The sequence below is a fragment of the Dermacentor andersoni genome, chromosome 7 (assembly GCF_023375885.2).
Source record: "Dermacentor andersoni chromosome 7, qqDerAnde1_hic_scaffold, whole genome shotgun sequence".
Lineage (NCBI taxonomy): Eukaryota > Metazoa > Arthropoda > Arachnida > Ixodida > Ixodidae > Dermacentor > Dermacentor andersoni.
In genome coordinates this window covers 175,902,026-175,919,583 of record NC_092820.1, presented here as the reverse complement: position 1 = coordinate 175,919,583, position 17,558 = coordinate 175,902,026, and the positions used below count along the sequence as shown (strand labels likewise).

Here is a 17,558-nt window from a genome sequence, read left to right as displayed (position 1 = left end):
ATTATCGATGTATAATTGCCATCATCCAACGTGTAGAAACCCTCTGGGCGCCTTGCGCTGGAGTTTGAGGTATAGTAACAGCGCATAGTGGCGGCGCGCGAAACGTTATCTCGGTAGTACCAACTTGTATTGAGCCCTGGCTATGGCGAAGCACGTTTCCAGCCTGAGTTTTGCGTCGATTCGGATTTTTTTCTGCCCTGTTGCGAGCGCGAAAAGGCTCGTCACTTCTCACAGACCACGCTGCGACCTAGCCGCAGCCTATAGTTTAATGAAAACGGACTCTCCGTGAGACGTAATGCTGGAGGCAGAAGGAATCGGCAGCGCTGATCCGGAGAGACCTAGCTCAGCCTCGAAAAAGCGTCACCGCGTCTTTACTTCTACGTCGTGGGCTGCCATTAACAAGAAGGTTTGAATCCCAACATCAGATTCTACCGTTTTGTTCAAGTCCTCACGAAGCGAAGCGTCAGGCGCGCTGGATAGCTGCAGTTCATCGCGCTGGGTAAGCGAAACTTCACGCCATGCTAACTGTTTCGCCTGTCTTGAAGCTTGCTTGATTATATCTGCGTTCTAAAATTCGGTCTTTTGCACCTAAAGTCTCGACGGCAGACCGACATAGCAGCAGGCATGGCTAGTGATTCACGATTCGAGACCCGGCCACAGCGACAATTAACAATTCGACCGGTGCGAAGTGGTGAAGTGACCAGGTGTGTGCAAATGAGCACAGATGGTCGGGCTGATTCGGGGACAATTCCCGACCCCACTACGAGCAACACAGGTTAGAGAGTTAAATGTGCTCATCCTTGCCCTCAAGCCAGCACGTTGAGGCAGCGCAGCGTAGTATTGATTGCAGCACATCGATGTTCGAGCGCTGTCATTAAAAGCTACATCAAGCGAGCAGCGCACGAGCTCGCGCTGCAGCGCGATTCCCACGTACGTTACTGTTAGCTCATGTGCATTGCACCAGTTATTTATCAGTTGCTAATGGGACAGATAGCCGCTACTACAGTGCAGGCATAACTACTTGTCTAGCGGCATGCAGTCAACAAAGATTGCAGGAGGCCCGCAGTTTCGCGGCATGTCGAAAGACCGCTGCCGTCACGGCGCGTACCGTCGTGAGCTCGAGCAGTTCCGTACACATGATGTCTGCTTATCGCTGCTGTGAATTCATTTATAGCAAGCATTTCTTCGTGTTTGTGCTCCTGAATCTAGCAGCGTGCAAACATTACCTGAAGTTTAGCTTCGTACGCGACTCGCTTCACTTGCGATTGACACCGCGCTAAAACTTCGCCGCTTATTTCTTGAACAGCGTACACGTATTCGGCGTTGCATAATTTATTGCCTTTACGCAGCGTGCGACCCCTGCAAAAATCTGCGCCCGATATTCGCTGCAAGCCGTGGTACAACAAAACCGAAAGTGGCGGGTCCATATTGTAAACGTGCTTTCCGAAGCAGACGACCGAGGTTGGTACTACCCAGTACAGGGCAGAGGGCGCTTTTTAGCACCATTTGCTCATTACTTTTCGAAGCGAGATCGGGATGCCTTAGAACACGCACCTATAAAGCGAGATATAAGAAGGAAGAAGAAGCATGTGCTTGCTGCGGTAAAGCTAGGGAAACGACGGAGCATATTTTATTAAAATGTGAAGACGTCTATCCAGCGGTCGATTTAGGCACCACTGGCCTCCTTGAAGCCCTTGGGTTCAGCGGGAGCAGTGGTAAAGCAAACAGGTCCGCAATAGACATCAGTAAGAGGCGATTGGAGGATTGGTGGAAGAAAAGTAGGGAAACGACAAAAGACGGAGACGTACAAAAGCACAGTTCGCAATAGGGTATCAGAAAATTTGGACGTGGTAGTTCATAGTGGGTTTTTTTTTTTTCATTGGTTAACCTAGGTAGGATATTAGGCAGCATAGTAGCAAGAGCTTGGTGGCGCAAGCCACCGCCCCGTTCCAAAGGGGACGCTCATAACATCCATCCATCTATCCATGCTTGGTGGCGCAACCCACCGCCCCGTTCGAAAGGGAACGCTCATAACATCTATCCATTTATTCGCAGCGCTCCCTGGGCAATGCAAGAGCCCCTAAGGAAACTGATTCAAGGCAAGTAAAGAAACAAATAAACTTTGCAGCAGAAAACTGTGCTTGCCTTTTGAAAGCTGGTTGGCAAAGGCAAATATAGCTCGAATTCAGAGCAGAAGCGCCAGTGTAGTCGTCTGCTCTATTTTTACCGGCACTCAATCCATCGCCATGCTCGTTTGTTTACAAACATGCAGCACATTATAGGTAGCATGAGGTGTAACTGTGGTGCGCTCACAAACAGCGAAACGTACAAGTATTTATCCAGCGCTTCTCAAAAGTCCTTTTGCACCCAAGCTTAGCAGAAAACCATTGAGTTTCACTCGTGGTTTCACCACGTTTCACTCTATGCAGAAAACGAACAAAAACAAATGGACCACGCACAACGCTGCGGCTGGTGGCGGCCCCTGGTAAGTGTCTTCCGCAGTGGAAAATGGCAAAGTTGGTTCTTTATTCTATGATGGCGTCGTGTAGCAATGGAGGTAAATTTGTACGCTTGTTGCTCTCGCAGCTGTGATGGTGGCGCCTTTTGTCTGTTTTCTAACGTACGTCGCGCGGTTATTTGCTTCAGGATGAGAATTGTATCCTACAGTGTTCCGGCGAGCTTCTTGAGGGGAGCTTATGACTACCGGCGCAGTAACTAGTCAAGCGACCGCTGCTGCTGAGAGCAGTTCCGTTATACTTGGGACAGAATTTTCCCTACATGCTCGTGATGCAAGGTTTTCTTGTTGGATTGTAACCCCTTCCTATGTTTTCAGATGACTCTGAAATGGCTCTTTTAAGCGAAGAACAGTTGGATGGGCGGCTGTCACCTGAGCTATGGCCCGAGCCAAGTGAGTTCTCCGTCTCGAATGCGTAGCCAACGAAATAAGCGAATTGTGGTCATATGACAGCGAGCTCTGTTTTTCTACGTAGCCACATTTCCTGAGAGTAAATAGGAGGTGCATAAGCATAAATTCGTGTGCATGTTTCTTGCAGTACCTGGAGTTATGGAATTCGCTGCGCTCCTTTCGGTGAGTTTTTCTCTCATTAGCTTAGGTGAATCAGTTGGCGAAAGTTTATCAAAACGAAAGGGCTGCAAACCGCCTTTTGCACAGCATATCATATCAGCACTGGGATTCTGTTATTGGGGTTTGGTCTACGTATTAGTAGCTACCTAACATTTCATGTGTGTTTACCACGCGTGCACACAAGTTACAGCATTTTAACATTGTATATGATGCCCGCCAAGCATTTTGTAGACTTTCTTTAATAAATCAGGTTATGGGCCCTATTGCACTCGTGGTCAGAGCAAGTTGGCTGTAGCTTATGAACATCAGGAGCCATGTACGACCAGCAACAAAAGTTTAAGGACCACGGGATTGCCGAAACCGTTCAATTCCCGAGCAGCTTGTAGCAGTAGCCAGTAAAACTGAATATGGCAATGTTGTTAACATATTCTAGTTGAAGCCTGAAATGCAAATACCAAACTGCGTTTTAAGGTTGCGGAGATATTCAGCTTTTTCTCAAATCTCGTGCCCCCCAATACTTTGACGCTGGGTGTACAAAAAGCAAAGAGGCAGAAAAAGGAAACAATAGGAAAAAAAGCAGGTGAGTGAGGGCTCTGCGCTTATTTGTTTACAAAGCCCTACCAACTAGCTTGCCAGTATCTTCTCAGAAATCTCTTTCCATGTCATGAACAGGGTGCTTCACCTTCACCGTTGCAAGTATACAGACTCACCCAGTCTCCTTTACATCAGCATTGCCTTTGCCAATCTGTATGTGTATGATCATACTATCGCTGTTAACTTATGGAGCACAAAATGAGCGAAAATTCTGTATTTTCCTGAAATCTGTGCACATAGAGGCACTTGAGAGGATCAATGCATGGCTGCTATGTGCAACCAGTGCTGTCTTCCATTCATTTAGGTGCTGCATGCCCGCATTGAAAATAAATCACCCTTTTAAAGCGAAGCTTTCTTTGCCTCTTCCTTCGACTTTCCCACTGCTGCTGCTGCTGTCTGGCACACTGCGTTGGGGGGGGGTCAGAGCATGTGGATACAAGCACGGGGTACTCAGAGAAGAAAGGTGATGCAAGAAACTCCTTTGGACCCCACTGTGCACAGTGCCCTCTGGAGCTACCTAGGCGTCGCCACATTACCCTCTTGACAGCTGTAATTATCCATGACCTCCCTCAAAAGCATTGCAGAAACTGCAGTGCTTTCCTTTCTACTAACCTGCAGGTCCAGAGGGGACATAGATAGAACTGTAGAGAAGAGGGAGTGGAAGAGGCAGTTCCCATACAAGGGGTGGGGGGAGGTGACGTGAGAAGGCAAGGAAACCCTACTATTACATGTCAACGGTTGCGGGGAAACTGGATAAGCTTAAGTTCAACATACCGTACAGTACGTTCCTGTTATTTCTGAAAAATAAACACCATGCCGATATGTCAAGCTGACAAATTACACAGGGCGTGCAGAAGCAGAGCCGTATTAATTAAAGTGCACCGCGGGGTCCAGGCGACATTACGGAAGCGGTCAACCGTCAAATCAACACTTCTGCACCCACCGCGGTAGCTTTGCGGCTATGGCATTGCCAGAGGTCGTGGATTTGATGCCGACCTCGGCAGCCGCATTTTAATGGGGGCACAATAGAAAACGTCTGTGCACTTAGATTTTGGGACACTTTAAAGAACATCTCGGTGTCAAAATTAATCTGGAGTCCACCACTACAGCATGCCTCATAATCTGATTGTGGTTTTGGCGCATACAGCCCCATAATCCAATTCAATTTTGATACTTCTGCCACGATGCAATGTGCCATGTGAGGCAATGACATTGCTCAACCCTCTCGGAGGTTATGAAATATGGTGCTTGACAACGCCTCAAGCAAACACCTCTCCATGGATGTTCCGTGTACTATGCAGACAAACAGTAGTGATGTACGCAAGGTAACGTTTAACATCAACTCACCACTTTCAGGTTGGACTGAACATTGAAGAAATTAAACATTCACCGTCAACAACACAGATAATTATCGTCAATCAAAGCAACTAGCACAGAAAGCTTCGCTTTCATAAATTCCCACTGTGCGTGGGATTTGCATGATATTTTTGTGGAAGCTGTGCCCCATCCATTTATGATGCCAGCTGTGCCTTTCCAGTTCTGTTCTAGGTTTCTTCGCACCGTTGTCAAAAAAGCCACACTGTTTTTATCTCTTTTAGTCTCGGCATCACTCTGTATTGAATATTCCAACTAATGATGGCAAGATGAATATATTGAACATAGTGCTGAATGTAAACATAACCCTGTTCTAACCTAAAAAGATATGTCACTTCAGTACAGATTGTAATGCAAAACAATTGTATTTCAAGAAATGCACTATTATGTTTGATGAGAAGTTTGATGTGTTCTCCTTACCACTGCTGTTAATTAGTATTCTTTATTGTGCCGGAAGGCCCTGATATCAATAATAACCAGTGCATCTAATTGTAGCAAATACTTCAGCTCTTGATGTGATGGCTAGTGGTATAATATAGTGGCTGCATTCTCTTATCGCCGCATCGTACAAGGCTCCACTACGCTAATCAATGCGTCCGCGGCGTGTTCTCTTGATGCCGCAACCATCACATAGCGTGAAGCCCTGTATCAAGCTGCCACCTCTGGTAAAGCCATGTATCCGTGGCTATTCGCTTGGGAGCGCTTGAGTTGCGGCGCATGAGCGCATATCTATTTTGTATTTTGGATGTTTCGTGTGCTTTTGTTTTTTCTCGGAAAAACCAACGAGACAAAGCTGAGCACTAAACAAATGCTTGATTCGGAGGTTATTTGAGGTGCCCTACAACTTTGTAATTGATATATTTGTGATTCAAGCAATAATTAAAGAAGTTCATTAATTAAAAGCAGTTAAGTATTACTTAATGATGAAAAGAATACTGGCCGTAAGTAGATATGACTACGGCTACTATGCAGTCGGTACGATTTCTGTAGAGCTCTTAGGTATTCTAAAAATCTTGGTCCAAGTTAGCTGGGGCACCCTGTGTGTGTGTGTGTCGATATATATATATATATATAAAATTTGGAGGGTTTAAGCACACTCCGTCATAATTTGTGACAGAAGGGGCTGTCGCAAAGCAACACAAGGCAAGGTCAGTTGATGCAGTGCTGCAACTTTGTAGCAGGTGCAGCACCACAGCAGTTTGCATTAGTTGCTTTGCATGAGAGAAATCATTTGTCCTGACACTTTTTCTTGCATTGCTTTTATTGGAAACCAGGCAAAGCTTAAAGTTCTGCCTTATTGAAGAATTTTATATCTAGGGAAGATTGGGGACCAGGCCAATCACTGAACTAAGAACAATGCGTGCAGGAATACTGCAGAAAAGAAACTTGCTGTGTGTTTGCCTTCCTTAGTAGAAGAGTTCACCTTAGAACTGCTTATTCTAAAGTGGGTCTACCAAAATGATGTTTAAAAATTTTTCACTTTTCACTGCAAACAGCTTTGAAGCTGTAGGATGCTGATATGTGCCTTCTGTGGACATTTTGCTTCTCGCTGTTGTTAATTGATTTTACCACACTTCCCCTTCTGAAAATTAGCCTGCACACACAAGGAGCACAAAGCCAAAGTGGGCTCTGGACGAAGACGGCCTAGTCATGCTGCAAGGTGAGATAGTAGCACTGATGCTAAGAGCTTTGGAAAGACAAGCTTTTGGTCTGCAACCTTAAAAGCCAACTTCAAGGAAATTTGGCACCACTAGCTATTATATAATTCTATAATTTCATTACATGGAACTACAACACTCAGGTAGCATTCACCTTACTGATTTGTTGAAGTTGTCACAGTGGTGTAGTACCGTATTTACTCGAATCTAACGCGCACTTTTTTTCAATAAAACGGGTCCAAAAATAGCCTACGTGTTAGAATCGAGTATGACCCTAAATCTGCATTACCATATCGTCATCGGCATTTGAAAATAGCCACCTCGCACACGCTTTGGGCCTAGCTACCGTAGCTTTCTCCATGTGCTGTAGTATGTATGCTTAGGTTAGCGCACCATCCGTCTCCCCGTTTTTCGCACTTACTCTATCAGCATTGAAGTGCCGACTGCAAAGACATGCTGAGGTCATCGCGAGGCCGCAATTAAAAGGAAAGTGATCACGTGTGCGGAGACAGACAGTAATTGGGCCGCATCACCGGCGTTCGGAGTTCCCGAAACTTGCACAGACAGGCTAAGCTTTCTACTTTCTACTTCAGCGGCTGCAACGTACAGCGTGGCCATTAGACCCCTATCTTGAAAGTGATCTGCGATGGAGACGAGAGTCTAATGCATCTAGGCGCACCGTGCTGTATTCTTGTCGCTTATTGCGCATTGAAGCGAGAGCCCACACAAAGGTTAATTCGCTCGCTCCTGCCAACGCACTTTCCCACTTCATCATTTTGATAAAGAGTTTCCCCGGTCATTCCGTGAGACGTGTTCATTTGTTCTTATGCGCACGTGACACCATGCTTGTTAATTTAGTAAGCGAATGTTTAAAAGTTCATACGGCCAATAAAACTGCTACCCTTACTTTTCGTATATCTGTCTACTAATTTGCTATCGTAATCGATGCTTCGCCTTTCGAGCGAAACTGCCACATTTATTTATTGCAACTTTAGTGTATTGGGAGTGAATATTTGATTTTGCAAATGAGAAAAAGTTGTATTGTTGTATGAAAGAATGAGGTGCGCGGTACTGTAAAAGACTTTTCTTTCTTTAGGCCGCGTCAAACAGATGCACGTTAAAATTGAGGGCGGTCTTTTCTTCCCCCCTTTTTTTTTGTCATGGAAAGCGGGTGCATGGTACAGTTGAGGACGCGTTAGAATCAAGTAAATATGGTATTTCTGTTTCTGATGCACAAATTCTTCTTGTCTGCACTTAAAGTGAGCAACAACCATTTTCCAGCATTGCCCTTTCTTTAGGGGTGATGGAAAGCTTACTATGTGAAGCATCTATGCCTGCAAAAGTTAATCTGGGATACGTCTGGAAATTTTAAAACATAATTTTTTAAATCTGCGAAATCTCCTCCACTTACTGTGTATCAACATCAGCAATGGTGATAGATGATATCGATGGGGTGAGCAATTCGAAAGACATGCAGATGGGGCAGCGGAATAGCTGCTGTATCAAATGCTGACATTGCAGTCTAAAAACAGCCACAATTTTTTATTACTGAAGAAATGCCACGGATGCCTTTTTATTTTGCAAAATTTCCTGCCGGTGACAGAATAAAGCATGAAAGCTTTGATGTCATAGCTTTGACATCTGTTTCTGTTACTCAGGGGTGGGAGGCATCTCGGAAGAAACCATCGCCACCCATGTGTTTGACCAATAGATGAATGGACTAAATCAGCTGATACAGGCAGGGGTGCATGTTGCATCGTTAGTGTGGCCATCCCAAAAACTCTGTCGGCTGGAGTGCAGTACAGTGGCTGGTTTTGTACTTGCAAGATGGCGGCACTTAGTCGGCTAATGGCTCCGCTTCCTTGCTCACAGGCGATGTGCCATCATTCTGTACGATTATTTGCAGTTTACGAACACACAAATAAATAAAGATAATTTGTAATAATAGGACGTAAAAATTTTTGTTACTTTTAGGTATTGGCCACGAGATTGAGCATGTCGCAGCCTGGTAGGCACTGGTTGAACCACATATAGTGTGCATTGCGCTGCGTGTCACCTGCTATGCACTATATGTTTACATGTGCGTGTACAGTATGAATATCTTTTATGACTGTTTCTTCGTAAATGGTGGTTTGCATTTTTTGATGGTGTACAAAAGCATTTTATTATCAATTTTGTTATCATTTCGTGTTTTGAGTACATCACAAAAAGCATTTTACCTTGTTTTAAACAAATGAAGTTGTAGCAGTGAGACATGAATACCACACTGAAGTGACTTGCATCACTGTGCTATCTCTGATAACATGAAACATACAGGGTGGAGTGAACATCACTTAGCAGCAGAAAGAAGAATTGTAAGCATGCACTCATGTCATATTGCACCATACGCTTCATATTATGATAACTGCACTATGGTACTTGTGTTAAATGCATGACTCTTGCTTTGTGGCTATGTGGCCAGATGTGTTCCGTTAATATGTGGTTCTGATGCCACTACGAGGAATTCATTTTGCCTCGCAATTAAATCTTGCCTTTTGTATTTTGATTTGCTGCTACAAAACAAAAGCTAGTATTAGATGAGGATCATGTGTGAAACGGCAGACTCTAGATGCAGGATGTCATAACACTGAATTGAAAGGCGGCTATTATAATTTCCTTTCACTCTTCATTGTGGTGTTGTTAGCTCGATGCAATGCAGTGGCCACTATTAGCTGCAGTAAAACAACCAAAATATTCTAGCTCCTCAAATAATTATAACTTTGTCACATCACTGTCATGCATATAAAAGGATGCAAGGGCAATAAAAAAAGTTGACAGTTTAGCATATGTTCACGAGACATTCGTTACATTGCTTGAGATTTTCATTCTAATGTGTTGTTACTTCTTATTACTTGCTTTTCCCACCAAAGGTCGTGGGTTCGAGTGCCTTGATTAACTGTGCCTTAATTAACACCAAAGGTAGTGAGTGGGGTTGGTGCTTGTCCTTCATGATATCAATTAGAATCCAACTTTGAGATGTGGCCAGTTCGCCCATATCTCCACGCCCGGCCACGGCGGCCGCATTTCGATGGGGGCAAAATGCGAAAACACCCGTGTACTTAGATTTAGGTGCACGTTAAAGAACCCCAGGCGGTCGAAATTTCCGGAGGCCTCCATTACGGCGTGCCTCATAATCAGAAAGTGGTTTTGGCATCTAAAACCCCATAATTTAATTTTTTAATATCTCCACGTTGGGTCATGGGTTCGAATGCCTGAATCAACTTCGCCTTAATTAACACCGAAGTGGAAGGCTACAGCGCTAGAACCGACGGAGACAAAGGAGGCACACAAAAGTGTGTAAAGTGCGGGATTTGCATGAAGTTTTACAGCTCGAGCAAAAATTTGCCATGGAACCTAACAAAGACTGTCGTGGTCTACTGACTCTTGTCAGAGAAGTTGCGAAATGTGCACCGGAAAGTGAAAATGACGGCTGTGTCTCGCAAGGCGTTAATGTGATCAACCGTAACGTTGGTTGGTCACATTAACCAGCGAGGTCTGTGTACTTTGCGTGTCTCCTTTGTCTCTGTCGGTTCTCGCGCTGTAGCCTTCCACTGTGTTCAACTAACAAGCCCAACTAGTTACTTTGCTAACACTAAAGGTTGTGGATTCGACTCCTACCAAAAGTCGTGGGTTCGACTCTCGAACTTCACAATGTTAATTGGAATACAAATTGAAGGTATTGCCAGTTCACCCAAAGCTCCAAGTGGGTTCGACAAACACCAAAGGTCAAGAGTTTGACTCACACCAAAGGTCGTGGGCTTGAATGCCTTAATTAACTATATCTTAATTAACTGTGCCCTAATTCACTTCACCTTAAGACCAAAGGTAGTGGGTTCGACTCTTGACCTTCACAATGTCAAGTAGAATCCAACTTGGAGATATGGCTGGTTTGCCCATATCTCCCACCTAAGCTCATGGGTATTAGTGCCTTTATTAACTGTGCCTTAATTAACCCCACAGGTCATGGGTTTGACTTGAACCAAAGGTCAAGGGTTCGACTGGTTCGAGATCCTTAAAGGGACACCAAAGGCACATACTAAGTCAACATGAATGGTTAAATGCCATTCCGGAAACCTTGCAAGGCTTGTTTCATGCCAGGAAAATACTTCGTTAACGAGAAAATTGAATCTGAACGGTCTGAATGCCTTTACCACAATTCAAATCTCCCACCACCCAACTGTGAGTGGCGACGTTGCATGCGCCATCACCGCCCTTTGCTGCCATCGGTGAGTGAAACAGCGCCTAACAGACAGCAGTACAGTCTCTTGCCATAGAGAAACCGAGACAGAGTGGTGATTCACCGCTGCAGCTGCTTTTGGCCAAGTAGCATGGACCATTCGTGCAACCTGTGACATCACATGGAATTTGAATTCTCTGCTACTTGCAGTTTGTGCAAGTTTCGTGAGCTATCAAAACCAGCGCTGTGTGATAACGAAACTACTGAAATGTGAAAGCACGGGCTGCGCAGAGTCTAGCAAAAATGAAACCTTTTGACTGCCCGCTTCTTTGTCAGTGAGTTTTTTTTTATAAATGAAATAGAACTGTACTAGTAGCATTTTCTTTCATCTTATAATGTAGTACAAGGATGTTTTTGTAACGAGTGGTTGAGTCCTAGTGACAAAATTTAAATGAGGAATGCTTTTGTCATCGGGCAAGTGCTTGAATGGCCCGGGGGAGTCATTAATAATATCCTGCATTTACCTCAATTTACCTCAAAGGTTCTGTTTACGATAGTATTGACGCCTTAGAGATTGTCAAGCCCTAATCTATCACTTAAGCTTGACTTAATATTTGCCTTTAGTGTCCCTTTAAATAACTTTGCCTTAATGAACACCAAAGCAGGTGGGTTCGACTCCAACCAAAGGTCGAGGGTTTTTATTTATTTATTTATACATACTGCAGCGCAATTTGCGCTACAGCAGGAGTGGGTTGAGAAAAGGTACAGAAAATGCATTGGAGTATACAGCGGTAAACACAAGTGAACACTTTTACAAAAGAGCACCGATGCAGGAAAATACACAAGAAGTTATACAAATACTGCCGGGCATGGGTGAGCACGATTATGCATCTAGGATGGCGGTTGCAAAAATTTGGGATGAGCGACTGGACCCAGGTAATGAATTCCAGTCTTCGATTGAGCGGGGAAAAAAGCTGAATTTGAACATGTTAGTACCTGCGTGGTAGGGTATCAAGTTTAGGTCATGATGTCTTCTCGCTGATGATCCCGGCCCGAAGTTAATGTAATGATCATTTGAGAGCCTAACTAAAGAATTGACAATGCACTGAAAGAATTTTAATGATTCAACACGGCGACGAGAAGAGAGCGTGTTTAGGCTCAAGGAAGAAAGTGTTGAAGAGGGCGAAAAGTCGCGATCATAACGATGACATAAATCACACAGCTTTTTTCTGTATTGCTTCTAGTTGATTAATCTCTAACTGCTTATGCGGGCTCCAAACTACAGATGCATAATCAAGGACAGGGCGGATTAGAGATTTATACATTAGTAACTTTGTGTCTTTAGGAGATCGGGTTAGCGTTCGCCTCAAGTAACCTAATTTTTTCAGTGCTTTACTGCATATGTAATCAATGTGTTTGGACCATGACATGTTATGCGTAAAAATGACACCAAGATGCTTATACTCAGAAACCTTATCTACAGCACGGCCATTGAACGAGTAACTGAAAAGGGAGGGGGAAGATTTGTTGCAGAAAGACATCACAACGGTTTTATTGAAATTAATGTTCATTTGCCAAGTGTTACACCAATCGCAACACCTAGAAAACGACTCTTGAAGGCGATAATGATCATTAGAAGATTTAATCACTTCATATAGAACGCAGTAATCAGCATAGAGACTGATGTTAGAAGAGCAGTGAAGTGGCAAATCGTTTATATATAATAAAAAAAAGAAGCGGCCCAAGGATGGAGCCTTGGGGCACACCTGATGTCACATCAACAGTAGCAGAGTCAGTCGAACTATAAGAGACGAACTGGGAGCGAAATGAGAGAAAGCTTAAAATCCAGTTAACTAAATGAGGATTATTCAGTACAGCATTAAGTTTAGCAATAAGTTTAGAATGTAAAATGGTGTGAAATGCCTTCGAGAAATCTATAAAAATGGCATCAACCTGGTTGCCTACATCAAGGTTAAATGAAATGTCATGGGTGAACTCAACTAGCTGCGTTAACGTGCCTAAACCGCGCCTAAACCCATGTTGCATGTTAGACAGTAAATTATTTGATTCCAGAAAGAGCGTGATGTGCTTATGAATGATGTGTTCCAACATTTTGCATGACTGTGACGTCAGGAAAATTGGTCTGTAATTCGACAACACTGCTTATCTCCAGATTTATAAAGAGGGAACACTTTGGCTAACTTCCATGAAGAAGGTACAGTAGAGGATGATAAGGACTTTCTGAATATGACTGACAGATATTTCAATGACCACAACGAATAACGAACAAGGAACGCGTTGTGTATCCCGTCCGGACCGGTGCATTTCTTAATATCCAGGTTTAATATAAGGTTGAGGATGCCTTCGCAGTTTATCTCAACATCACTGATTGCTTCAGAAGAAACTATATTGGTAAGTGTCGGGATAAAGCTGTTATCGGAAACAAACACAGACTGGAAGTACTTGTTGAAAGCATCAGATATCACCGCCGGGTCGTTGATGACGTCATTATCTATTCTGAAAGAAGTGGATGAAGCATCGCGAGGTAAAATAGAACAAAATTTTCGTGGGTTCTTAACAAATTGTGCAGGCGAACGCGAAAAAAGAAATCCTTGGCCTTTTGCAACTTAAGATTGAGTTCTTTCTTTGCCTTAACAAATCTATCCAACGCCATGAGATCACTGCCTCTTTTGGAACGCCTTAACCTTCGAACGCGACGGGAAGATATCACGAGTCATCCATGAAATGTTAGAATTTCTTTTCTTAGTTTTAATGGGCACAAAATGTTCAATACATGATTTGACAAGATGCTCGAAGTAATTAGTAAGGCAGTTGACATCCTGGTTGTCTGCAAGTGCACTAAACGTATCGAAATGATGAGATAAGACATCAGTAATGGAGTTGTCGTCCGCACGAGTGAAATCAGGGAAACTAGCAAACGTGTAGGGGATTTAGAAATTGGACAGGAGTGTGACACTAAACCGCCTTTATGGTCTTAAATACCATCAATTACCTCGCAAGAAAAGTCACGTTCGGCTAGGTTAGTGCTTAAAAAAACTATGTCGACGGAATTTAACCTGGTTGCACTAGGAACAACCTGGGTGAGACCAAAGGACAAGGAAATGTTTATTAGTTCTTTACAAATAGCTGTGTCGCGACCGACTGCAGACAGTGATGGCCAGTGGATGCCAGGGGCGTTGAAGTCACCCATACAGATAAAACTCGATGAAGCAATGTTAATCTCGCTCATGAAATTTGCAACAGCATGAAGGACATGAGTAGAGCCGGGGGACGATATATAACACTAATCACAATACACCGATTATGTAGGTAAATGTTACACCACACGGATTCTGTTTCTGGAGGAGAAGGCAAGACTGAGAATCGTAGATCCAACCGGATAAGCAGTGTCATGCCACCAGCAGTACCGCAAATCCTGTCTAAACGCACTGCAACAAAACCGGGTGGAGTGAACTCGGATTCGTAAATACCATTGTGCAGCCAAGTCTCTGTGATGCCGATAACATGGGGGGAATGAACAGATATAAGGGACAATAAATCAGGAAATTTTTTAACAATACTACGAGCGTTTATATTCAAGACAACAAGGTTCTCAATACAGCCAGGATGAATTCAGGAAGTGGATGGAACGGAAGTCAAATGACCAGACTCAGAAGAAACACGTTTAGCGGGTGCCATTACTAATGAGTTTGTACTGTCATCCCAGTTATATTGAACCTTGTTAATGAAAGCATGATCATATCTCAACTTCACAACAGAACCGCTGTCCTGAAAAGAGGCTGATGCGTCTCAGATTTTTTTCCGAATTAACTGAACCCTAGAAGAGAAACCTTCTTTAATGACGAAATTTGAGCCCTTGAGTTTTGAGATGTTCCTAATAACCTCGGTCCTGTCGCTGAAGTTAGAAAGTTTTAGAAGGATGGGACGAATGTAACCAGTGCGTGCTCTACCGAGCCTGTGGCAGCGCTCAATATGAGGGCAGCTAGTCTTCAAGTGCTCAGTAAACACAGATGAAACTGCAGTCATCAGGGTGGTAGCGTTTTCATCCACTACTTCAGCAATACCGTGTATTATCAGATTGTTTCTACAAGAATGATTTTCAAGACTGTCATATTTTAAGACCAAGTCCGTTACCTTAGTAGTCAAGGCATTTATTTCAGCACGTAAATCACACAGTAAACTAGAGTCTTTGGACATAGGAGTGGATTCTAGTGCATGAACACGTGAGTCTAAAACATCAAAGCAACGCGCAACTGATTGTTGAAATGACTTAATTTCCGCAGCATCTCATGCCAACTGAGTCTGCCCCTCCAATAATTTAGAGAACATTTCGGATACCGAAGGGTCGTTTTTGTCATGGCTATCAAAGGAAGGGCGAGCATCATCATTCTCATCGAGAGCGGAACTGGATCCACACCTAGACTTAGACCGAGGGCCCGGGCCAGGTTTGATTTCCACATCTCCGCTCAAGAGGAGACAACTTGTGCAATACAATGCGTGCGAGCAGCAGGGTACAAGACGTTGTGGGCAAGGGAGCTGCAGCAGAAAGCGATCATCAGATCGGATACACTCGGCATCAGAATAGTAACATACCTGCATGAAGAACAAGCAGCGATTAAACATGGTGCTGGTGCCGCTGCAGCCTAGCCCACTGAAGAGTCGATCCACGCGCTGGACATTTATACCGTCGGCTGTTGACATCACAGACCGAGAGTTGTCGATGATTGGCTGATCAAAAAACAGGACATCGGGGTGACTGGCATGCTGTAGCTTGAAGAGGGACGCGCCAAGGCAATCGCATATGGAAGCGATAGAGCAGTTCCTGGGCAAGCACTCGGTGACATCCACGAGCTCGACCGCAAAGGGAGCCAAGTCAGACGAAGCAGTTCCAAGCCATGTGATGCCGCAAAGGGGGGGGGGGGCGTACAGCAAGGAAGCGGAAGAATTGCATGAAGAACAAGCAGCGATTAAACATGGTGCCGGTGCCGCTGCAGCCTAGCCCAGTCGGTTCGACTCCCTATGAATTTTGATGCCATAACGCCGGACATGAGATTTTTAGTCCCATGAGTTGTCTAAGGCTTTCGCCTTAACGATCTCCACTGAAGCAACCTGATGATTATGCTAACATGCTGTCACTCATAGTGGCCTAGCTTGCTTAATTGAACACATAAGCTGCTTGCATTTCACAGCAAGTAGCAAAAAAAAAGTGCACTTGTATGCATACAATTGGTGATGTAGAATGTCCATTAACTTGCAACCTTACCTACATTGTACATGAATATGTACTGTTTTAAACTACTGCAAGGAAGGCACAGAATGAGGCACTAACTTGTGCAACAATATTAACAGAGTAGGCGGAGTGCAAGTGTAACATACACAAAAAGCCCCAAGAAATAGCTGGAACTGAGACTGTATAGCTGAGTGCCAGACCACTCTAGTATTACAGTTTGTGCTTTCTTCAAATATATAAGAATTTTCTACCCATTTTATGCATAAAAGTGCCATTTGAGGGCAATATAATATCAGTTCACTGCAGTCAGCATGTTTCTTTACCAGTGTGGTGAAATGCCATGAACCCCTTTAAAAACAATGAAATAAGATTGAAAACACATAAGCAAGTGGCACCGCGGCACCTGCATCACCCACAACAAGGACAACACCTTGCTGCACGTGCATTCGTGGAATGCTAAAAGAAAAAGGAAATAATGTAACTATGAATAAGCAAGTGCCATGAAAGCGCACTCAGTTAATCAGTAAATAATGCATGGCTCAAGCAGCCTACAGAAGGAGAAGAGGCAGACAGAACTGAGAAGCAGTGGAGCAAGGAACACGCATTGGCTTGGGTTGGTTGTCAGCGTTCGCGAGGCCAACAGCTGTCAGTGGGACCCAGTCGAGCACCAACGCACGAGGGGACCTCTAAATGACACGTCTTACGCTGTGGTCACCCAGCTGATTGTCGTGTGTCGCCGATCTCGGGGGCGTGCGGATGTTATGAGAGATGGAGTTGGGACATGCAGAGCAGCACCACAAATAGATTTTAATTACACTCTGCCCCAAACTAAAAATAGTACTCTCTCAAACTAAAACACCATGAAGAAATACTAACATTTATGCAACCTACTTAATAATCATTAAACATGTCCTTACTACCAGCTACGTTAGTCTTTGGCGTTTGATACGTGGAAGTCGGGCCAGCCTAGCCTATGGCTGCGACGCTACTAGAAAGGGCCGTTATTACAGACTTTTGTTGTTGCACATATCTTCTGAGTCCGAAGCGTGTCGGATCTTCCTCGTACTCAGTGTTCTCGCCGACTCCGTAAACATTGCTGCCTTAATGTCGGCCAGTCAACTCGTCCGTCTGATGCCGGTGTCCCGAACTTCGTCGGTGACATGGCACCCCGGCCTCATTGATTAGGCATAACTCCGGGTCCTGCCGCTACTTCTTCGAGTGTCAACGAGACGCCATGGGGACTATCGTATGTGCTGGTCTGCCTCTGAAGGGGGATCCTTCCTGGAGTGCCCGGTACTGCCATGAGAGGCTGCAACAGGTCCAAGGAGCCTTGCTCGAACGTCGCCGAGGTTGATGGCAACACCCTGGACCACCAGCGTC

General features: G+C 44.4%; 1 protein-coding gene across 6 annotated transcripts in view; it reads left to right on the top strand.

Annotated features, from left to right (window-relative positions):
• The first annotated feature begins 2,351 nt into the window (after positions 1 to 2,351).
• Positions 2,352 to 17,558, top strand: part of lin-52 (DREAM core complex component lin-52) — a 53,209-nt gene continuing 38,002 nt past the window's right edge. Inside the window, exons 1-4 of one of the 6 annotated variants that reach the window (XM_055071669.2) lie at positions 2,352 to 2,485; positions 2,834 to 2,908; positions 3,054 to 3,088; positions 6,647 to 6,713. In XM_055071669.2, coding sequence (XP_054927644.2) covers positions 2,895 to 2,908; positions 3,054 to 3,088; positions 6,647 to 6,713 — 116 coding nt within the window. In that variant the 5' untranslated portion in view covers positions 2,352 to 2,485; positions 2,834 to 2,894. The other 5 variants (XM_072289412.1, XM_055071666.2, XM_050180181.3 and 2 more) reach the window with 5 other exon arrangements.